General features: G+C 41.6%; 2 protein-coding genes across 13 annotated transcripts in view; one reads left to right on the top strand and one right to left on the bottom strand.

Annotated features, from left to right (window-relative positions):
• Positions 1–319: 319 nt before the first annotated feature.
• On the bottom strand, positions 320–12390 carry map3k14a (mitogen-activated protein kinase kinase kinase 14a). Its single transcript, XM_086054900.1, has 16 exons — positions 11025–12390; positions 6679–6999; positions 6527–6608; positions 6212–6449; positions 5621–5998; positions 5136–5270; positions 4926–5055; positions 4715–4843; positions 3818–3922; positions 3578–3735; positions 2899–3049; positions 2465–2716; positions 2271–2380; positions 1647–1785; positions 1429–1529; positions 320–747 (listed from the first exon to the last, which is right to left on the bottom strand). Exons 2-16 carry the CDS (start codon positions 6989–6991, stop codon positions 547–549), a joined length of 2622 nt encoding a protein of 873 aa, XP_085911026.1. The 5' UTR covers positions 6992–6999; positions 11025–12390; the 3' UTR covers positions 320–546.
• gpatch8 (G patch domain containing 8) overlaps positions 11760–23791 on the top strand; it is a 25847-nt gene continuing 13815 nt past the window's right edge. For 2 of the 12 annotated variants that reach the window (XM_086054892.1, XM_086054898.1), the window contains exons 1-5: positions 11763–12020; positions 14756–14833; positions 16214–16251; positions 19380–19398; positions 22613–22685. In XM_086054892.1, the coding sequence (XP_085911018.1) occupies positions 22679–22685 (7 nt within the window). In that variant the 5' untranslated portion in view covers positions 11763–12020; positions 14756–14833; positions 16214–16251; positions 19380–19398; positions 22613–22678. Of the gene's footprint in view, positions 12021–14755; positions 14834–16160; positions 16252–16426; positions 22686–23791 lie in introns of all 12 variants that reach the window. The other 10 variants (XM_086054890.1, XM_086054896.1, XM_086054893.1 and 7 more) reach the window with 9 other exon arrangements.

Genomic DNA, 23791 nt, shown 5'->3' with positions numbered 1-23791 from the left:
ATATTAAACCTCCGTAAGATCAAACATGAACGCCCATTGACAATTAATTCAAATGAAGCTAAGACATACATTTTACCGGTGTCAGAACTGTGAGCCTGATGTGTTGATCTGTGTCTCCATGAATTATACTGCCTCACGGTGGCCAAGGCGGTTACACTAGAAGGAGCAGCACAATAAATTGGAGCAGCATTAAATCATGAGGCAAAAATATTTTTATTTACATCCTATTTAATCATGAGATAATGTTTTTTTTTGTAATGAAGTCCAATATAACAGAGTGCTGTTTTTCCTTATTAAAAAAAACAAAAAGACGCATTGACATGGTCAGATTGGGATTTATTGCAATCTATCTTTTTCTACAAATGGAGACTTTTTGCTGGGTAACTAAAATAACTAAATTCCTGCAGTGGAAATGGACATGGGAATCTTCAGATGCTTCTATTATTAAGGTTAAGTACAGGATTATTATAAAAAAACAAAATCAAACTACATAGTCTCAGACCTGCAATGTAGTTTGCGAGGGACTAGAACGGACAGAATAAGACATCAAATCATGTCAAAAGGACTACATTTTTGTTTAAACTCTCTTCTAGTTTCCAGCGCTCCATCTCTGATCCTCCATCGCCAAGAGGCGCTGAAGTCAGGAGCCAGGACGCAGCAGAGCTTTAGGCCCGACTCCTGCACCTCCTTGTCGTGAGCTACTGTGCATCCCAGCTGCGTCTCCAAAGTGAAAACTCTCTCAGAGATCTAAAACGGGGGAAGAAATATGTATTTAGAATAGGTGTAATGTTGGCTAGCAGTTAATTCTCTAATATAAAGAAAATGTCTACATCAATTCTAAGAAGACAAGAATATTGGTATATTTTCCAATAAAGTAAAGATTACTAAAGGAAAAAAAACATGACAGCTTGAATGTATTCGATTTAAGATTTTAAGAAGGTGCAACATCAAGTTTCTTTCTCTTTTTTTTTTTTAGGAAACAAACCATGCAAACAAGCGCAACAGTTAATTTACCAATAAAAAGATTTTCAACTGAATAATAAAATCCATGCAATGAAATATATATTAAATAACATAAATCTTTTTTAGTCTTTTTTTAAATTTTAGGACAGTGCAACATCAGCAGTTTGTCTTCCTTTCAGGAAACTAACAATTCAACCAAGAGCAATATAACAGTTTGAATGGTCTAAATGATCATGAAAATAAAAACAAGTACTGCCAAAGTCATATTGCTTGCCATGACTTCCACAATCCAGTAGATGAGCTGCATTGCATTTGTTTATAGATCAGTGGTTACACTATATGTTCCATGTACTTGGTACGCCTCTGTACCGTACTGAAAAATCAGATTAGAGTACAGGTACACCCCTAAAATATAGCCTTGTATTTCAAAAAGGAGGCGGAGGAGGAGGAATTGGTGGGTCTCACCTGATCACTGATGCCAGTGGCAATGTGGCCCACCTTCACCCGCCTTGTCTCCCGGATTTGGATGGTTGTCCCATTGAAGTCTCTGATGCAGACGTCCACCCCTAGACCCGGACAACAAAGGTTACCGTTGCCGTTAGAGAGAGAGAGAGAGAGAGAGAGAGAGAGAGGGAGGGAGAGCGAGCAAGCGTGCGAGAATTATATGCGCTTTGGCGTTGCACCTTGGAAGCAGCACGGCTGAGGCGGCGAATGGCCCAGCAGGTCCAGACTGACGCTCTGCTGCCCATCTAGCTGGCTGCTGTCGGAGCAGACTCCCGAGCTGCAGTCGTCGGTGGGGCTCAGCGACCACCGGCCCGAGTCCTGAACAACCCAAGCGGGGAAGGGTGAGTACACTGCAGTACAGTAACTTTGGAATAATTACACCAATATCTTTTTCCATGTCGATTAATGTGCATTGTCCCGAAAAACAAATATGGTACCAGCGGGTACTAGTTAGCCTTAAGGACAACACGAGTAGCCCATTGTTTTTTTTCTACCAGTGATGGGACTCTGACTTACTATGAAGAATTAAAACAGAAGAAGAATGTTAATATTTATTTATCTCATTTTAACTTAACATTGTACACGCTTCTTAATGTACCAAATATTCTATATCTTATTTCAAAAGGAAAACAGATTGTGTTCAATGGAAACAAATGCTGTTTTAATTCAACTAAATATTCTTAAAAAATACATTTTAGAGCTGTAATTTTAATACCGCAATACCAAAATATTTTATAGTTATAAAACCGTCAGGACTTAATATTGGTCCATGCCTAATTGAGATCGTACGAGTTATGAATGACCTTTTTGTCCCACGGATCCCGGTTGGAGTAGGCGTCGCTGCTGAGACAAGACAAGAGCTGCTCCTGCATCTCAGCAGAGTGAAGCTGGGAAAGGCTGCTAAGATAGAAATCTGCTCCCACCCCCCAAAAAAAACAGAGAAAGCGCTGAAAAATATGTCGCATAGACAAGCCAAGACAGTGGACGGGAAGCTCACCTCTCTCTAGTTTACGCAGCTCAAGTTCCGGTACCGAGTCGGTGATCCTGTTTTTCGACTGGTTTGAATCGAAATGGGTTCCTCGCTCACACACGTCGGATTCGTCTTCACCGCAGTCGTTCAGCTGCACTATCGCGCTCCTGTCCGTCTTCTCATCGCCTTCGCACTTGGCTGGCAGGGAGTCTGGAGGTTTGTTGGTGAAATACAGAGGTTCCGTGTAGGATCTGCTCCATGGGCTTTTGAGTCCGCCGACTACATGCAAAGGTCAAGGGTAAGATAAAGTTCAGGCATGTCTTTTTAGAATCGATTATCCTATCTACTACTTCATCAAATTCATTCATTCAGTGTGTATGATACAAAAACTAGAAAAGCTTGGTTGTATATTGCCACAATGTATACCACCGGACCCCATGTAAACTTCGGAGTATAAGCACCTTGTTTGAGAGCTCTGGCTGCGCGTTCCTTCATGTTACTGGCCGACGCTCTCTTGCTGGGATCCTTCTGCAGTCCCGCCTTGATCAATTCCGCCGTGAGGGGGCCGCAGTCGGGCGGGATCTCTCGGAGCGGCGGCGGGTCGTTAGCGATCTGTTGACAACAAGATTTCACTGATCATATAATCTTAAGGCGGAAGTCAACCCAAACATATTTTTTTCAAGAATATGTTCCCAGCAGGCCCACTAGTTGAAACACGGCATTCTGATTAATTTTGCGTTTGTGCAATATAAATTAAGCAGCAAAATGCACTAGTTTTTAGCCATCTCGGGGGGGCGGCCATTTTGTCTTCTGTCGACTGCAAATGACATCACAACTGCTCACGACGACCAATCACACCTGACCTGTTTTCTGAATCTGAGCCGTGATTGCTCATTGTGAGCAGTTGTGATGTCATTTTCAGTCGACAGAAGACAAAATGGCCACCCTCAGAGATGGCTAAAATCGAGTGGATTAACACTTATTCCACAAACGCAATATTTATCGGAATGCCCCGTTTCAACTAGTGGGCTTGCATAGAACATATTTTAAAAAAAAAAAAAAAAAAAAAAAAAGAGTTTGCATTGACTTTCACTTTAAATACAGATTGTGAGTATTTTTGCCGCCTGTGTCATTTGGTACCTTGAGGAAGAGTCTACAGGTGTAATATCTGGTCCATGGTTGACACCCGTTGAGCATGTGCAGTAACATGCAGCAGCTGCTCCACACATCTGCTCTGGCTCCACGGGGTTCACCCCTCACCATTTCGGGGGCCATGTGCGTCTCAGTACCCTTCAGGTCTGCTTTCGACAAGATGGCCAACAGTGAGAAACGCGATAGGTAAGTCATATTTTTGGTGGTCCGCCTACGGACGGGTCCTACCTCGGGACCCACTGAGACTCTGCCCGCCAGTGTCCAATCTCTCGGCGTGGCCAAAGTCGCACAGGAAGGAGTCTCTGCCGTCCTCGGACAGCAACACATTGTCGGCTGAGGGACACGAGGGGAAAAAAAAAAAATATGGAGCTTGGGTGACTTCCATGACTTATGCATACTTGAAGGGCTGTTTAATTGGAAACAGAGCAGCTGCACAGGCCCAGAAAGACAAGGGAGGGATATTAAAAAAAAAAAAAAGGGGGGGAGAGAGAATACAAAACTACAAGAGCAGTTTTGGTGTCATTTACTTTCAGTTCATCCACCTTTCCCTTACCTCTACACACCTCCCTCCCACCTCTTTTCTCCCATGACTTCCTAGCTCTTCTATCTTCCCTCCCCCCTTCTCTCTCGCGCGCTTTTTGGCCGCCGCGCATGCGCCTTGGCTTCCCAGCAGCGGCTGAGTCATAATGGGAAATTCCCAAAACCCGCTGCCGCCGTCCTCACGCTCAGTCACAGGTGCTGTAAATCCATGTGAGACTAAACGTCCAGATGAGAGCTAATTAAAGTCAGAGCTGCGGTTGCAGTCCTGTTACAGTTCACAAACTACAGGATGAACCATAAGTCTCCATACATCGGAACATGTAGAATGCATATATATTTTTTAGGCTTCAGGTACTTGAGGTATCACAGGAGTACAAAGACTAAATAGATAGGAATAATTTCTCAATTTTATGTGTAACTAATCATCAAAATAAAACAAGACTTTTACACAGTCCTGCATAACTTTAATTGCCCCGGATTTGTACTTCTAATCGGACCTGCGCCAAAACTTAAGGCAAGTGTAGGCCACACATCCAGAAAGGTGTGTGTAGAATTAAAGGTATTAAAAAAAATTGCCACAGATACCTTTAACATCAAGATGCACCACTTTCTTCTTGGACAGGTACTCGAGCGCTGTCGCGACTTGCAACAGGTAATAGAGGCTCAGGTCCTCCGGCAGCCGCCCGCGCTGCATTATCAGCTGGCCTAGGGAGCCTAGACGGAAATGGTGTACTATTATTTATCGCAATGCAGTATATCACAGGGTTATTGCGGGCCAGGTTAAAGAAGCACTTGCCAGATTTGTGGTCCATGAGAAAGAAAACATAAGGCCCGTCTCGGACAACTCCGAAGAGCTCCAGGATGCGAGGAGATCGGAGGGCACTCCACGTGCTTGCCTCCTCGCTGTTGAACCTCTTCAGGGCGATCTGGAAGTAGGAAGGTGTAAAAAACAAACATTTTTTTAAAATCCAAACTGGGCTATGAATTGCTGATTTTTCAATGTTACCTTTTTGACAGCAAACTTAAAGCCCGTTTTGACATCTCGAGCGCTGTGGACTTCGCCGTAGGAGCCTTCCTTGATAAACTCCGACAGGACAAACTCCCTTCCTTCCTTATACTCTGAATCAACAGGCTGGATGTTCTGATGGGCAGGGGCAGATTATCTATTTGTAATTAAAGGCCGCATATTTAGGCATGTCCAATATATAAATTGCTTTGGTGCCACCTAGTGACATCTTGGTGTCAAGGAACTATGTTGATCTACGGGGAGGAGCTTCATTTTGTCAAGCAACATCCTTGTCTAATAAAAAAAAATGCTTTGCTGGCATGTGTAACATCTATAAGTAATTACATCGACTCTAATCATGAATAGTAAACTGCAAATATTTTAGGGTATTTTTATGCCGCAGACATGTTAATAAGACACCTGGGAACTGTTTTAAATGGATACATAAAAAAAACGCAAAACATATCTCCAAAAAAAGAACTCACTTCGTTGTAAAAAATGATGCCCTCATTGTCGACGGACTCCCGCTTGTCTTCTTCCTCCTCCCCCGCGCTACGCTCCACCTCTTTAAAGAAGGGCCCGGCGTAGCACGGGTCGCCCTGGCTGACGCTGCCCCGCAGGCCGATGAGAGCCAGCGAGCAGTCGCCGGCGCTGCTGAGCGAGTCGCTGTCCGGCCCGTACGAGCGGAGGCTCCGCAGGGTGCCCGGGAATGGCTCGGTCCAGGCAAGTGGCGAGCATCTGGAGCATGTGTTGTAGAGCTTGCTGCGATAGAGAGGGGGCGCTACATCCTCCTCCTCTGAGCTCTCCACGCTGCTGCAGCACGAGGAACCGAGGGGGCTCCTTCCTCCTCGCAGCGAATCACCCTACAAAAGGGGAAAGCACGCTGATTTCCTCATATAATAGCTTCTGTCTTATTTTCTTCTATTTTGACATGCCATGTATGGAATATATCCATCCATCCCCACATTTTTCCATGCGGATAAGATGGAGCCTTCAATTGAATTGATGGACTGATTCAAGTGATTAAAAGGTTTGGCTAAATACTTTTGTCTATCTCACGAAACCATTGCGCTTACTCGGATGTGCTCCAGGGAACTCCCGCTCTCCTGTTCAGGGACTCCAGAGGGCAGTGCAATGTCTATGTGGTATTTGCTATGTTGCTCCTCTTCTTCTTTCTTCTTCTTCTGCCAGGGGACTTTTTTCCGGCCTTTACGTTTCACTCTTTTTCGGGGCTTCTTTCTCGGGTTGAGTGTGGCCGGCACTTGGACGGAGGCCGTGGTCGGACACGCCACGTTGTTGTGCTCCAGCTGCAGACTGAAACAAAAGTATGGATGCTAACATGATGCAATGCTAACATTTTTGGGGTTGAATTTTTGAAGTGCGAATGATACCTGACGATAGAACAGCGAGAGGAGGGAACGTAGGAGCGCTCAAAGCAGGATGGACTAAATTCCTGGGAGTCCTGGGTTTCACCTAGAGGAGGGCGCCGTGTTAAATTACAATAGTTGTGAATTTTTTGCGATTATGGAATCTTCATAATTACATTCAGCCTGTGCAATGAAAGGGGAGCTCTTCAGCGGTGTCTTTCCGACTTGCTCAGCGGTGCCCTGAGTCAGCACTTTGTTCAAGAGTGGGCTCAATCGTGCAATGTAGTCCACTTTGCTGCTCTTCCACTTCTCATCGTCCTCCTCCTCTTCGGCTTGCTGCTGCTGCTGCTGCTGCTGCTGCTGTTGTTTGTGGTGCTGATGTGTTCCTTTCTCCGCAACTGTGCATTTTGGGTACGAGGCCTTAAGGTCGGCCAGCGGCAAGCCGGAGAACGGGGCGGTGGAGTTGAGGATCCTCTGGCTCACTGCCATGTCTGCTGCTGTGGGTATTAAAAAAAAAAAAAAGACAAGGGTTCTTGAAACTTTTTTACTTACATATACCTACCAAATGTCATGTTGCTCAGCAAAATTGGATCCATATTATATATATTATATACATATGATATATATATATATATATATACATACATATATATATATATACATATATATATATATACACACATATACATATACACATACACACATATATATATATATACATATACACATACACACACACACACATATATATATATATATATATATATATACATATATATATATATATATATATATATATATACACATATACATATATACATATACATATATATATACACACACACACATATATACATATACATATATATATACACACACACACATATATATACATGTATATATACATACACACACACACACGTACGCACACACACACCGGTATATAAAATAATGAAGCAGAATTGTTTTGTTTTTTTCAAAATTGTCTGAAAATTACATTTTTCTCCATTGCAATGTTGATTTGAATTCAAATAATGTTTCAACCCTTCTTCAAACCAACCAAATCTAAATTAATTTTCATCATGGGCTGAATTGTCAAAAACATCTGAGTCACAAAAATGGCCTTGCTTGTAATTCCCTGATTTGAAAGAGCACATTTGAAATCCATTCTCTCTTTCGGCTCTTGGCAATGTAACAACAAACGCTTCATCTTGTTTACACAGAGTTTTCTGTTCATTTCATCACAACGGCCATAGAGGAATCTTAATCTTCTCTAACAACGGACACTTTGTTGAAAGGCTCTAACTTCACTTTCATTCTCGACTAGCGAAACACCCAATGAATATATGTTTTATTTCATCTGTATCATCTGGTAGAACTATACTTCCTCTTTAGACCACACCTCCTATCAATAATCACTTTGTATTGAGGACAAGTTCTGAGAGCATACGCTTACCTTTCGGCCACTAAATCTGCGTAATAACACTCATTCGTGCTGAGGTCTTAAGAAATACTTTGGCATCAGACAGTGACGATATCTAGCTTTATTAATGCGACTGTTTTTTTAATGAAAATTAGTTTTATTGTGTTGTTTTCTGTGTTCTGCTTTGCTACAATGACCTGTCCTGAGAGCTAAATCCAACACCTCTGATGACATTTATAATGCGTGCTGACTTGACTCAGCTACACTGACATTTCCAGGACAGGAAACGGCTAGAAAAAAAAAGTCCAATGTCCAACTGCTGAAGCGCAAACCAAACCACAACAATGACCATTTCTACGGGGGTTGTATGTTAGCATTGTCCTCTATATAGATGTGCCATTTAACGTCACAAAACTAAATCGTTTTTTTAGCGGGTAGAGAATGATGACAGGAAACTCAGTCGGGCCTGCTGTGCAGAGTTGTTGTCGAGTAACTCAAGCGCTGGTTACAGTTAGGGGAACTGCGTGACACTTTACCAACACTAACAATGAAGCAAATGAATGTCTCGTCTCGACGTGTTGCATTACAACACTCTGTCCGTTAGTGCACACACTGTAGGCATGGAGCTAGCTTCTCTGGAGTTCTCACTCAGGAGCAAAACGGGTATGACCACAGCATGCTGAAACATTTTACATTTCAAGCAGTCGGTCGAGTGAAGTCATTACCTTCTGGCTCTGCAGAACAAAGCGATCCGAATGTCGCTTCCTCACGAAGTCACACCCCAAATGAGTGGAAAGATGGAAGACAGAGTCCCCGAGCAAAAACAACAACCGTAAAAACTCTTTGAGAGAAAGCGTTTCTGAGCTGAGTAATAAAAGTGCAAGCGGCTCCTGTCCTTTGTGCTCTTGACACTCACTGTACTGCTGCAGCGCCTTTGATAGGAGGAGTCTGGTGACTTAGGGGAAATGCATTGCCACGACCTATTTGGCTGTAGGCAGATCACACTCAACGGCTGCTTGGTAAAAAAAAATGAAATAAAAAGCGTGACGTCAGGGAGCGACAATAGCTAAATTGGATCCACTTGGATCAACAATGTAATTGAAAAGTAGACATTACGGATGGAATTCATGCGGCCAGACAATCGTCCGCGAGAACCAGCAATTTATTTTGTAATGTAAAGATACGGTAGTCCTTTAAGCGCCTTTGTTTTTTTCTTTTCTAAAAGAGAAAAGATCAAAACTAGAAATGTAAATAACATCTTGCATTCTAGAGGCAGCCCCAGCAATAAATGCACGTGCATTACCCTACGAAATGCAACATTTGGCTCTAAATGACACTCACAATAGTAAATACATTGTTTACTGAATCCTCTTGCATTATTAGTGTACTCCTGATTTGAACTCCGCATAGCGACAGTGGCTATCTTGAGCTAACTTGTGGCGCATACACACGCCCACGCAGATTAATGAAATTCCAAGGGCTTTAGTAAGAGTAGTGAAAAGGGGGCTCGATTTACAGACACACACAGGACTCTTGGCAACTCTCGTAAAACTTTGGCCACTTGCCACTAGGGTGAAAAAAATAATTGATCATAATCATACAACAACATGGAATGTTGACTGCTTCGTGTGTATTGCTTGTTTGCAGCAGGCAAACGTTCTATGGGCAAATATGGAGTCTCAACAATGTTATTTTTGGGTCATCACTTTAAGGTGCCTTCGGTGTCTTTAATAGAATCACTGAGTCATCGGGAAACTATAGAATAATGAAATTCTGATGTCTTCTTATACGCATATATTATTATACTGCTCTGCTAACTACAGGGTATGATTTTAATGTCTGCAACAAGTTATTTGACAAAACGAATCCGCCCTGTCATTGTCCAACCTGTCAGCAAGCTCACATAATTTACAGTTTGCATGTACAGTGTATGCTCGCAGTCAATAAAAACCTCTGGGAACTTGACCAATATGTAATACGAAAGAACAGCCTCTGGCACCAGCTTCATTGTTTGACACAAAATTGGGTGTCATAACAGAACTCACGAAAATGTCTCAAGGGCCTGTGTCTGAAATTGAACAGGAAGTGGACCATTTTAGATTGAAGCAGTCATTTTGGGCACATTTTTGCACTCGTAATTTGACTATCTATGAAGGAATTCACTAAAATGATCCCCATTTGGAAGCAGCTATAGTAGACAGACAGCTGATCTCACAATGTGATTTTTTTTTTTTGCCTACGTTCAGCGTCAAACTTCAATGATCATTTTGAATTTTGCTTAACAGTGTAAAAGCGTGCAAGGGCACGTTCATCGCTGTTTGCAGCTTTATTTTATGTTGCTTTTTCTCAGAAAACGTGCTGTATTATAATTGTTTTCTATCAATTCTATAGTACTTTATAGAATAGTAGGTGATTGGTGCTTGCAGTTGCACTGCAATTCATATTCAATTAATTTTTGTTTAGGTGTTACAACAAACCATCCTTTTAGTAACTTAGTGCAGTTTTAAGACATTTATCCCGACAATTATATATACATTATAATTACACTACTGACCTACTATTTCATATTTTTTTTAACTTTTATTTTATTTTTTTAACTTTTTTTGCACTTTCCAGTTCAACACAGTTTAACGTGTCAACCGTGTGTTTTGAAGATATATATTGAGGAAACATAGGAAATCCTTGCCTAGATCGTTTAAATGCATGCAAAATGAAAAACAACGTGGGTTTTTGGCGAGAGTTTGAGTAAGCATAAACCGCAAAATGCAACATGACGGGCCTCGTTTTTTTTCCGCGAAGAAAACGCTCCGACACGGGATCAAACAGACAAAACTGTGGGCAATTTGCAACGGAATGTCTAAAATACACTCTTTTTTTTTCCAACCAAAGTTTATCCGTTCATTTACTAATGACATTTCTTTTTTTTTGCCACATGATCTTCGAGCAAAAGAAGAAAACGTCCTCACCACACCGGAAACGGACAGAAAATAGGTATATCTTGCGTGAAATGTTGATGTCGCGAAGAATACGGATAAAGAAGACAATATTGGTGGCATACAAACGCCTAGATTAAAATTAGGATGATATTTGTTTACTTACCGAGTCGAGTGTCTTATTAGTAGGCGTTGGTCGTTTGTTGCATGGAAAAAATGTTTTTAGTAAATTCTTGGTTTTTCCTGGTTGATTCGTTTTTTCAAAGTAACTGTCGCGCTCACACTTTTACCACATTGGTAATAAAGATCATACAATAATTTGAAGTTTAGAAACACTACAGTGTTGATAAAATGTTTTATCTTCCTTAGGTTCTCGTGCCGTGACATTCTTTGTCCTTTTACAAATGCAATGATTCTTTTCATTTGAAGTTGGAATTGGTTCAAATATCCTGTGTGACGCAGCGCGTTTAACAGCAACTTGACAGCATAGTTCCGCTTTCTTGGACTCAAAGGCGGAGGTTTTTTTTAGTTACTTCATAAACAAACCTACTTAAATGTCTGAATTCTTAATTTTAGTGCGTCTCACATATTTAAACATAATAATGATTAATCAAATACCTCAAAACTATTTGCTGTATACCCCATGCCGTACTGTACACAAGTTGCAGTATGTTCAACCTTGTATTTATTGATTCTGTCGTCTTTCGTTTCGTTTCCATTGCTTCAATTCATTAAAATCAACGACAATATTCTTATTTTATTACTGTAATTAAATAATGAACCTTTAATAGATTGAAAAAAAGCGTAAGTATAACGTTACCACTAGATGGAGACAGTCTTTTCTAAACTAGTATTCAAGTGTCATTAACAGTACTGTGCCACATTTTTTTTGGAACTTTCAGTACACTTTAAGACATGCATATGGAATAAGGTGATATTTCTAACCAGCTAGTTTTAACAGTAATGTGTTGGACAATAACGCATCTATCAATTTGCTTGGCTTGTTAGCATGCTAGAAGCTAATTGGCAGCTAATAGTCTACTGAGTGCGCATCACAGCGGTGCACTCTGCCGGGGGACACACACGGCCAGCAAAGAGAAGCTGCTGTGTTTAGAAAATGGCCGACAGATTTTCTCGTTTCAACGAAGAGCGTGATTTCCAGGTAAAAGGCCACTCGTGGCTTCTTTTTGTTTTTGTGCGTCCTCTGTGATGTCTCGAGACATTAATAAATAACCACGAACACTGACAGCTGATTCATTTCTGCATCCTTTTCGCTAGTTAGCCTTCGCAGCTAGCCAGGCTAGCGGCAGTGCACTGCGGCTCTTGTCAAATTTCACTTCCCCCTTTCGATGTTTTGGCGTTCTCTAAATTAACATCCAACGCATTTTTTTCTGAGTCGTAACACTCGTCTACCTCTGCGACAGTAACTCTACCTGCAAAACCATGCAGCGATACATTCGATAATTTACACCGAATTGCGCTTTAATGACCTTGACAAGCCTGGATGTTTATCGACATATGCTAACGAGGCATGGCTAACCAGCAAGCACGTCGCTAACTAGTGCGTTTATTGTGCATTCATGTTAACATCACCATGCAATGCCAGTGACGTTTTCTTTTTTTTTTTGGTAATCTGCAGAGTCTACGATCTTCCCTTAGTAGTTGATTCCACCCAGATGACTGTTGTAGTTTGAAATACTAAATTATCTGATGGTAGCATGACATACAGCACAAATATGATTGTATTTATTGATGCTGTTAAATCAGTTTGAGCGTAATGACAGTAACATTCTGAAAATGTCAATAAAGCGTATTATTACACGTGTTACACTATTTGTACTGAGTAAATTCTAAATTGTACTGCTCTTCATCATCATGACAGCCTGCATTTGAGAAGTTGGTCCATGATTCAGTTATCTGTGCTTTGCGACCACACCCGATAATACAAAACACTGCATTTTGTGCAGTCAGTGCTTAACGCTAACTTGTACTTTTTATTACGTGACATGGCTTCTCATAATCTTCGTATTACATACATGTACAAAAAAATGTGTGTTCTACATGTATAGTACTGTATTTTACACTGATGTTGTATGACTGGACTACTTTGATCAAACCTAAGACAAAAATGAAATTATAAAGTTTTATTAATGCAGACAATATATGACTGTCTTGTTACATAGCATGCATTCTACCCCATGACCTGTTTTTGTATGTGGCTAACGATTCCAATTAGGTTAATTTGGTGACACTGCTTCCCCAGATTTCTCACCTTATTTGCTCATAGTGGGAAATGCGTATCTGCAGTTTATGGGTGAAATGCAATCTGAATGTGTCTGCTGAGCAGCGTCTCAATTCTGCACAGTGGCACTTTCAGTATTTGGACGGGTTCAGTCACGGAGCGACGCCCGCTTCCAAGCAACTGGCCACCGGAGGCATCCGTGGATATTGCTGCAAACTGCACTCTCTATTGACCTGCATTGTGCTTTACCCAGGCGGCTTATCTGGAGCACTAGAAACACACAGCTTTGTTATTTTAGGTTTAGAGGACACACAGAGCTGGTTGAAACTCTTTATCATTTCCTTTCTGGGGAAGGGCTTTCAAATACTCTTCTTTGATTGACAAATCAGGCAAAGTAATAATTTTATTCATGTCATAAGTAACGCTGCGGCAATTAATTGATTCAATTACAAAAAAGGTTTAAAAAATGTCAGTCTTGAAACTTTGCAGGGATTGTTTTTCCACATGGACCAATGTTAAAGCAGTTATACGCACCAATCTGTTTAGAAATAAAATGGAGTGAGGAACAGTACCCCAGAGTCTGGAGAATACAAATTTGCGGTGGATTAGTGCTGCACCGCAAGCACATGCAGTGGTGTGATGGCAAAGTCACCCAAAGGAGAGAGAAGGTGTGTGTGGGGGAGAAATCGATTCGCTCTTCCACGGCAACTCTCTTCATCATAATCCCTCCCTCACTGGCTTCACTAGTTCTGATGCAGGCTCCTGTTTTAATCTGAATTAGTGACCAGCATTGCATCAAATCACCTCATTGCGGGATCCTAGATTGTTATGGGAGAAATCACATTCTCTGGCCCAGGAACGTTAACCTCAGCAATTCCAAAACTGAACTGAAGTGCGTGAGAATATAGCAATATATTTTGATGGATTAGTAGGGATTCACACATGGCCTTAATTACATCTTTGATTTTTTTTTTCTTAAACATCAGGTTTCCGAGAAAAAGCAAACAACAATCAGCTTTCACAAACATAGAAATAAATATTTCTGGGTTATAGATAAAAAAAATAAAAAATATAATTCCTCTTTCGAAAAATGTCTCATTTGACAAAACCTGTACATAGTTGAAGCAAGGCGACTTCTGCTAAATATTTGTGGCTTGCTTGCACATACCTCAGGTCAAAAGTCTGTAAAATATGGATTAATCACTGCTTTTGCAACATACAAATGGGTACGATGTCTTTGTCAAAGCTCAGTGCGATTGACCCCGTGATTGCTTTGTGCCATGTCCAGCAAAGGAGGACTTTTTTATTCTTTGCATTTACTGCTCACTTGAAGGTCGGCGGACTGGATGAAACGCAACCTTGGCCTGTCCTCCGCAGCCGAATGCAGGAAGCCATCTGTCCGCCGTACAAACACTCCCTATTTGGAGTCAACAAACCCATAAATTCATAGTCTGCTGCTCCGCAGTTGTATGGCTCGTCCTTATGCAGGATGAGTGGACATGGCAATAATGCGTACAGTTTTAGCTTCGTCACTAAATTCTATTTTTGTTTGAAGTAGAGACAGACATTCTAATATTTGCACAGAGGTTGTGTAATTCATGACAGTAAAGTGCTTCTTGTGTGTGAAATGGACTTTTTAAATGTGTGTCGCACAGGGTGGGAATCACTTTGATCAGTATGAAGATGGCCAAGTGGAGCTGGAGCAGGCATCCCTGGACAAGCCCATTGAATCGGTAAGGCCGCATCCCGTCGTCCCGCACCATTGGACCAGCTGTGAGAGTGGATGATTGGTCCAGGCAGGGATTTTTGTTTTTGTTTTGTTTTAACATTAAGCGGCCTCTTCACTCAATTTAAGCAATAGAAATGCACATCTCGTGTCGATTAATACCTCTCAACCCCCCCGCCCCTGTGTCCTCCGCTATCCATATCCTGTGTGACATTTAAGTTGATAGCATACATGCTAGGTAGATGTTTGGCTTCAATTGCAAATAACGTTATCATTAGCCTTTGTCACACTATGAGATGAGTTGAGAAAATTGAGTGGATAAAGCACTGAGAAGTCATTTTGAATAAATAAGTTAATTTAGTGAGTTTTTGTTTACGGAGCAATGTATTTTTCTGTGACTACAGACCTGCTATTTGAATGTTCACATCCAGTTGAAACCTGAAGATTACATGCGCTATATAAAAAGGCAAGGCAGCTCTATTTTTGCAGCACATTTCATACACAAGGCAACTCAATGTTCGTCACACAAGCAAAGACACAACACCTGCATGCATTTACAAACAGTTAACGACATTCAGAAGCAAAGAAGAGAAAACAAAACTCTCAAAAATGACTAGAACATACATTGACAACATTTAAACACATTAACAGAAAACTTTCAAAAACATTTAAAAGTAAAGAAATAAGAGTAGATTTCTAAAATACCTGAAAGAAAACAATTATTTAAAAATGTTTAAAAGACCTGAATGAAAGGTACGGGGGAAACAAAAGCAACATTTAAAAAAAAAACGTATTTAAAAGCATTTACACTCAGAGCTGACTTTAACGTCTGTTGGCATTTTATTTCAGTTGTGTGCAGCATAACGGCTAAATGCAGCTTCACCGTGTTTACTTTGAACTCCGTGCTCCACTGAAGACACACTTTTTTTTGTAATCATTGTCTGATGTGAAATGCTACTAAAACTTTCCTGTTTGGAGTCAAATTAGGATTACCCAAAATATTTCTTTTTTACTAAGTAACAGAATTATGAGAGAGGGCTATTTTTTGGGAAAATATTTATGGTTAATAGATATTTTAGAAAATCCGAGAAGTAATTTTGGCAATTTAATTGGCCAAGATCAGGGCCTGTGTGTCTTCTGGTTTCAACTTTATATCTTGATTTGATATTCCCCACCCCAATTCTAATCATTGAGCAGTGCTTATTCCACTCCCCAAACAACAAAGCACACATTAGATGATGTGAGTGGCTAGTTTTGTGTTTGAGTGACTGTGTATGTGCGTGTTTGTGTGTGTGCGTCTGTGTACGTAGCTTAGAATTTGTTTGTGTTTGTAGGACAGTTATCTTATTGTACACAACTTGGGGTGTTCGACATTTCTCTCCTGCAGCGAATTGGCCCCCCAATTAGCTAAGCAGCAATGACCCGGTTTGTATTTGCACGCTCTGCTTTCTTACTCCTGTCTCTAGGGTCCTTGTAACGATTTTCTTGACTGTTGTTGTCTCTCTCTCTCTCTCTCTTGCTCTCACTCACCACTGTTACACTCTACATCTCTATTCTATCTCTGTCTTAATTTCTGCCTCGCTCCCCTCCTACTACACAGTGATTCGGTGTACAGTACCCTCTGTCATTCTGTGCTGGCATGGTGCTTGTGCAACTGGGACTGCATTTTTATTTTTATTTATTTCCGCTAAAGAGGCACGTGAAGAATAGCGCAGGAAGCTCTCTCTTTTTACTGTCTCCCGTCTTTTCCGTTCCCGCTTAAAGTGGTCTCTGAAGCCTCGTGTTAAGCAGGCCCAAGCCCGTTTTTTTTTTCTTCCTTGGAGTCGAGCATGCTCTCTTGTGGATGTTCTACCTGAACCAGTTAGACTGGAACAACAGCCAGCACCAGATCTGAAACAAGTTCAATCATCTGTAGTATGTACCAAAAGACAAGCTGCGCTGTAGCTGTTTCTGTTTAACACCTATTCCTGCACGGAGGGAGTCATCCACTATTGTGTGGGTGGTGGAAAAATACAAAAGGGCGAGAGGTGGCCTGCTTACCTGGCTTGAGTGGCTCTTCTGCTCCTGCGCTATTATTTATGGATGGAGGAAGGGGGGGGGGCCACCGAGAGCTGAGTTTCAGCAAGTTGTTATAGCAAAAAGTGGTCTAATGATCAAATAAACACTGCTATGTATAGTGGTACCTTGATTAGCAAGGATATTCATAATGAAAATTACAAAAAAAAAAAAGTTAATATATTGTTTTTAAAAAAGCTTAATTACTGAACATTAGGCCAAGCCAGAAGTCACAACAACAACTGCGACTGAGCTGTGTGGTGGAGGGCGGGGCCTAGAGCGTGACATCAGGAACATGTCTGTGTGAGATCCTAGACTGATTTTGGGCTACTGGGATACTATTTTTTTTCCACTTACATGAGCGGTAGCGTATCTGAAGATCACTTGTAATTCCGATTTTCGCTCTTAGCACAAAGTGAAAAAATTGACCAAGCAATGGCTCGCAGATGTAAAAACTTGAAAGTTGGGGTGCTGCTAATTCAAGCAAGGGTTCCTGCGGCTTCTTAAAAAGTCTTAAAAGGCAATGAATGCATGAAACTAAAAACCAGTAATTTAAATCAGTCTTTCCAAAGTCTTAAAAAAATTGTTAACGTGATAAGGATGAATTTTATGATTGTAAATGAAAATTCTTTCGAGAATTTTGAATTTGGTCTTAAATGTAATTTAAAGTGGAATTAAAAAGTCTTGAATTTAATCTATAGGAACCCTGTCAAGGTACCACTGTACTTGGCATAACCTCATCATGATTATTGGCTACGTTTTCATGGACAAAATTTCTTTAATCCGATCAGACATGTATTAAAATTACGATCGGATGCGCTGTTTTCATGGACACTAAAAATATTGATCTGATTAGGACTTGCGTGTTCAAGCATCACATTTTGGTTCCGGAAAAAATATTTTGACATGCGCAGATTGACCAAATATACCAGAAATAGAACAAGCAGCCGTAGCGACTTCCCTGTCAACTAAACATCACTCTGTCCATTTCTACTTTAATCGTTAGCGTTATTTCGCGTATTTTTTCCCATTTTCGCTGTTACGTCGAGTTAACACTTCCTATTGGAGCTTCAAAATGTACCAGCACAGTCTTGCGCCTGCCATGTCCTTCGCTCGCTCTGCTTCTACTAGCTCCCGCGAATAACAGAAACGCGTATACTCATGCCACAGCCATGTGCAGTAAAGACGGTTTGGTTTGTTCCGAAATTTGGGCAGAAGTGTTTGTTTTTTTAATGCGTTCGGAGTAAAATCTTGTTCGGAATGGGCCTGATCGGGTCGGAATATTCCGAATGCGGTGTGTACATGAAGTATTTTTATTCCAATCAGGCTTTTAATCCGACTAAATGTGTCCATGTAAACGTAGCCATTGATTGTGTCACAAGATCATCCTTTCTTTCAGTGAATGCTTCAGCGTGGCGTCTGGGAGCCCCTCCCCTCAACCTCTTGTTGTATGTCATCCATAGGCAGCTCGAGGTCTGTGGTACTTGACTGGGATCTTTTACTCGTGTCTTTACCCCTCTCCCCGTCTCTCTAACATTGGTTTTGCATTGCATGCATGGTAGCATTCAGTACGACACCACCAATTGTCGTCTTCACTTTCCTCCCCCCTGTCACCTTTTTACTCCCCTTCTCAATCATCCTGAATCAGACCGATATGCAGTGGGCACCCTCAGAGCCATAAAATGAACATCTATACCCCAATCACAATCACACCGACCCTCTATCAGTGATTTTAGGGGAAAGCAAATGACAGGGTTCTCTTTTCCCAATCAGTCAACCACATGAGTTACTGCTGACTTCCTTTACTAGTCCCTCATATACTCTTATACTTACTCAGCCACAAACATCAGAATGCAGAGGTAAGTATCATGCCTGTATATGTTATTTCCTGTTCTTAGAGTAGAACGTGTAGCAGTAACTCTGATTCACTAAGTCACAACTGTCCAAATTTCTGAATTGGCTGTTGCACAAGTGGTAGACTACGCCACTGGCACTCGACAAGTTTTGAAATGTGCCACATTCGCGTACATGCTAAATTTGCTAACACATAGACCAGTTCTTAGTCATTTCTCACGCGCAATTACATACACTAAACCCCCAATTTGCTGCATAGACTGACTGCATTAGTACTCTGGGGTCTCAAGGTGGGCTCCCCTGCATATCTCTTCCCACGGCCATATCTTTGCAAGGCACTGTGTCGGTAACAGCGCAGTGCAAACTTTCCAACCCCCCCCCCCCCAGTTTGTAGAGGTTTTTTGTTTGGATAACATTTTCTTCTTTTCTTTTCTCCTGTATTAACAGTTGGATTTTTTTTGGGGTGATTTTTTTTTTTTGACATGCCTACCTTTTCTGTTTGTATACAGTATTGTTTTTTTTTTTTTTTGTAGCAGAGAGAAGCTGTTTTGGATTTTTTTTTAGTAGACAAGCTAGCAGAATTGCAGTTGAAAGCGTTTGGCTGGTTTCTTACGTTGTGTCACGTGTGACTGTTTTTTTGACAGCCCAGTATTTTAAAGCCAGGTTCGTATGGAAATGCCTTCACTCCACTTGCACTGCTGTTGGACTCGCCGTCTTTGCTTTCATCCGTCCGTCCTTCCGTCTGTCCGTCCATTCTTTTGGTGCACTCATATCTGTCGCTCCGACACGCCGCCGGCACCTCATCTCTGCCACCAGAAACAAATCTTGCCCTAACCAGCCCTTCCTGTTTTTACATATAGCTAAAAGGAAAGAACTTTTGTGCAAGCACATTGAAGGAAAGTGGAGCATTATCTTCGCTTAATCAGGCCATACACTTGGGGACCCTCTTATTAATTGCCCTTCTCCGAGTCTATGCCCTAAATCAATAAAGATGCCATTGTACTGTAGCATAATCCTGCAGTAGTGGACCGAAAGAGGCGTATAGGGAGGGATGAAACATTCCCTGCAGCAAACTCTGCAATGTCCCCCAACACACACAATGAAATCAGCGAACCACGCTAAAATCGAGGAGATGCTCCACAATCCGTACTTCCTCACATTCTGGACATGTTAGCGAGGTAGTTATGCACAACAATAGCTTTTTGATTTGACCTTTAGCTTTAGGTATGTTTCCATTATGTGGTATAAGTTATTTCTGGATTTAGAACGGTATTGTTTGTGGAATATGAGTTAAGCGGCAAAATCCACCCGTTTTTAGCCATCTCAGGAGGCGGCCATTTTGTCACTTCTGTCGACTGAAATATGACATCACAAATGCTCAGATAACGACCAATTACGGCTCAGCTTCAGAAAACAGGCGAGCTCGAATGAGCAAGCACTTGGCAACAAAAGACTCCCTCTCAAGAAGAAATCTCAAACAGACCCGTGACTCGTTGCGGGGTGGCCGCCTGCCTCAACAGATTGCAGTTAACTCAACCACCACTGTATTGTACCACAACACCCACCACACAAGGTTGCCAAAAAGCGGCCTCAGTATGTTGGCACCTTTCAAAGCGTGTGACAATGGAGTTGCACACGGGGAACTGTACCACTTGGTGGAAACGTGGCTCTCAACTTAGACAAAATATCACATTTTTGAAATGGGAAGTGGCCTCTCTTTGCTTTTGGTAGCAGAATTGTTAAATCTGAAATGGTTGGCATTGAAGAAGCCATCCCTAATGAGGACCTTGTGGGCTGAGATGCTGTGCGTGCTACGTGTAACTGCCACTCCCCTTCACATGCACTAACCCATCCATACTCAGTTTACCTTTCACGCCCCCGCCCCACACACACAAAAACGTTCCTTCCATCATGGCTCAGCCTGCTCTTTACTGCCCCCTGTACATTCTCATCTATTCTTGAATTCAAATTAAAAAAAAAATAACAACGAAAAGGGCCCTGTTGAGCCATCACCACCTTCTCTGTGCCTGATCCACCTGAGGCTAACACACTTGGTGTTTTGTTGACACAATCCCTACACTCCCGCCTCCTCAGTTGTATGTGCACCTTTTGGCAGTGTGCTACTAATACAGAAGCTTTTTGTTAAAGCAATTGTAACAAAAAGCTGCATGCAGTTTTATTTTTCTTTTGTTCCAACCCCCTTCACCTTCCGTTTTCGTGAACGTTGATGTCAATCTCTTTGTGATTATAAATATCCTTCATGTTTGGTTTGTATGTTTTGCTCTTTTATTTTTTATTTTTTTTGGTAGAATGCAGCACTCTGGTGAATGTCAGACAAACCTGGAATAGTTATAATCACAATAGAACAACACTTTTTTTATTAAGAAATCGTCATTGTCTTCTTTATTTGTGCTTGAGGTTGTACTGTAGTGTGTAGTGTTCGGACAGTCTTGCATTTCACTTAATGTTTTCCGTTTTTTTTTTTTTGCTGACCCATACTAGTGACATAACAGTCTCGGGAGACTTGCACATTTCGCCCCAAAGTGTTGAAGGAATTCCTTTTGTGCATGTTCATACGTTCCTGTTTGTGACTCATCTTCATTTGGCAGATTTGGGCGATAATATGAAACAATCCAGAGCATTTAGACTCCAAAATGAGATGGCCTCTTTGCAATTGGTATGAGGAAGAAAATGACCGTGATGAAATTAGATATAAAGCCAGGCTACCGAGCACTCTCAAATAGTGACCTCACCATTTCGACATGGAGAGAAAGAATTAGCGTTCCATATCACGATAATTTATAGTGCTCGCCCCCATTAGCGTTGCGGGTGACTGTAGCCTGCCCCCGCTCACTTCAGGCCATTCAATAAAGAAAGTATTTATTGAATTATGAAAAAGGCACTTTTTTCCAATAATATAGTGCAAAACTGGGTTAACACCCTGCATTGGAGGCCATTTTGTCCAGTTAAGTGGGGTCTTTCATCTTAGTCATACTATCAATTCTTCTGAGAACAATCCACCAAGAAGATAATGTTTTTGTAAAGATGTTTAAAAAAAATTGCAACATGCACAATGGCAATTTCCATTTTTTTCAATGGGGTTATTTGCATACGTCGTCTCCCGCTTTTTGGCCTGCACATATTCCCTTCACACGTGCTTATTCTCTCCACCCCCGGGCCTTGTAATGGTAATCCAAGGCCCCGCTAGCCCCACTCCTGTCTCTTCCTCTTGTTTTTTTTGTTTTGTTTTGTTTTTGTTTTGTATTTTATTTGTGACAGCTACGTGTTTCATGATGCTCCCCCCGCCACCCCCTCCTCCTGCCATGGTTACAGAATCACAGCAAGCTTGGAGTTTCTGGTCGTCATTTTGTTAATGCAAGATTTCCATACTTGTTCTGTGTCACTTTTCTTTGTTTACTAAGATCTTGCTCTGTAGTGGTTCATATATATCTGTGTGCGCTTGTGTGTGTGTGTGTGTGTGAGATGCATATATTGCCCTTCTTCCTCCTTCCCATTCCAACTTTTAGTGATCAATGTCATGGCCTTTAAACGGCTGTTCACACACTGCCACATTAGGATTTATTGTAGTGTGCAGACTACACATAGCCTCTTTTAATGGTAAAAAAAAAAAAAACCAAGCGTTCCCCTCAGTCTCCCACCCTTCTGCCCCCACACTTGTGATGGAAGACACTGACGTGCACTTTGTAGTTGACGTGGATGACGTTAATGATGACGATGGTGGTGGTGGTGGCTGTGCTGATGATCGTGTGAGCTGAGTGCTTTGTTTTGTTGTCGTGTGAACCGTGACTCCACGGGGGGAAAAGCGCCTCTTATTATTGGAATATTTCTGGTTTCTCTCCTCTCTCCTGTCTGCTAGGACAACATCGGGCACCGGCTGCTTCAGAAACATGGCTGGAAGTTGGGCCAGGGCCTGGGCAAAACCATGCAGGGTAAGCGCTCACTCATCCACACACAGCCCTTCTGCCAATGTACACTGGTGCCATTTGCCAGTTCTCTCTGTTCACATTTCCAGGGTCCTTATTTGTCCCGGCGACTTTGCAACACCTTCTTATGTCCATCTTGTGCTACTGGCCTCACTTTGCTGCTGTCCTTCTGCTTCCTCTCAAACATGAAGTGGGAGGACATTTTTTGGGGGGAGCTTAATGAAGAGGTGTAGGAGGGGTTCTGGCGATTGGGGAAATGCATTTGATTTACAGATATTCAGCTAACTTGAGTAAATGTCACGCTGGAGTGTTTTCAAGCCTTTAGATTGTTAGTCTTCAGTTAATTGAAGTTGCCTTGAGGTCAATCAGCTCTCCTCTGCAGAATTTAGAGTCTCTGTTCTGGTATGGTGATAGCTCCTGAAAATGTTAATTTTCCATTAGATTGCTTTTCTTGTCTGACCCAGTTGAGCACATGTATCAGAGGTAAAGAAATTGTGCTGAAGAGCTAGGTTGGCTGTCTGGGCCAAAGTAGGCCAGATAGTCATGGTGTTAGCACAGCGGTGCTCTGCTCTTTGGCGCAGAGTTTGTTTGCTGAGCCCTGGCATGTTTCTAAAACGCCCAGGCACTTCCTATACTGCTTGCTTTTTTTCCATCCTTTCTTTTATTAACCTAAACTCTGACTTTATAGTCTGCGTCATGCACTCAGTCTTTGCAGTCTACACAAAGTGGAGCTTGAGTTTCCATGTAATGTCTGGCATTTAATGCTCTCTTCTGCCATCTTAACCATCATTTTGCTCAGTTGTGCTTAGCAAGTAACACTCTTGCAGAACATATGCATGTTTCATAGAATATTAATCAGTTGACATCTGAGACTTCTGGAATGTGGCTAACAGGCCTTTACGTTCGTCATAAAGATTATATACGCTATAGGAATATAGTGTGCGGTATTTTATGTCACTTTGGCATCAGATTTGGCAAGTTAATATTTGACTGCCATAGGATCTTGGATATAATGAGGTCATTCTGCTCAGTTGGAAGCAAGATATAACCAGGAAAGTTCAAATTATCTTGTATATTTTACAATTACGTGACTGAAGGCGTGGTATACACTT

Source organism: Filicampus tigris, chromosome 16 (genome assembly GCF_054856515.1).
Source record: "Filicampus tigris isolate MCC_2025a chromosome 16, RoL_Ftig_1.0, whole genome shotgun sequence".
NCBI lineage: Eukaryota > Metazoa > Chordata > Actinopteri > Syngnathiformes > Syngnathidae > Filicampus > Filicampus tigris.
This window is presented reverse-complemented; position numbering and strand designations above follow the sequence as displayed.

What these genes read in the sequence shown, in the direction of transcription:
- map3k14a (XM_086054900.1), bottom strand. Translation starts at nt 6,991, where the DNA reads ATGGCAGTGAGCCAGAGGATCCTCAACTCCACCGCCCCGTTCTCCGGC. An exon ending in TCTCGCTGTTCTATCGTCAG is followed by an intron (nt 6,450 to 6,526) that starts GTATCATTCGCA and finishes CTTTTGTTTCAG; the next exon opens with TCTGCAGCTGGAGCACAACA. An exon ending in GTTCCCTGGAGCACATCCGA is followed by an intron (nt 5,999 to 6,211) that starts GTAAGCGCAATG and finishes CCCCTTTTGTAG; the next exon opens with GGTGATTCGCTGCGAGGAGG.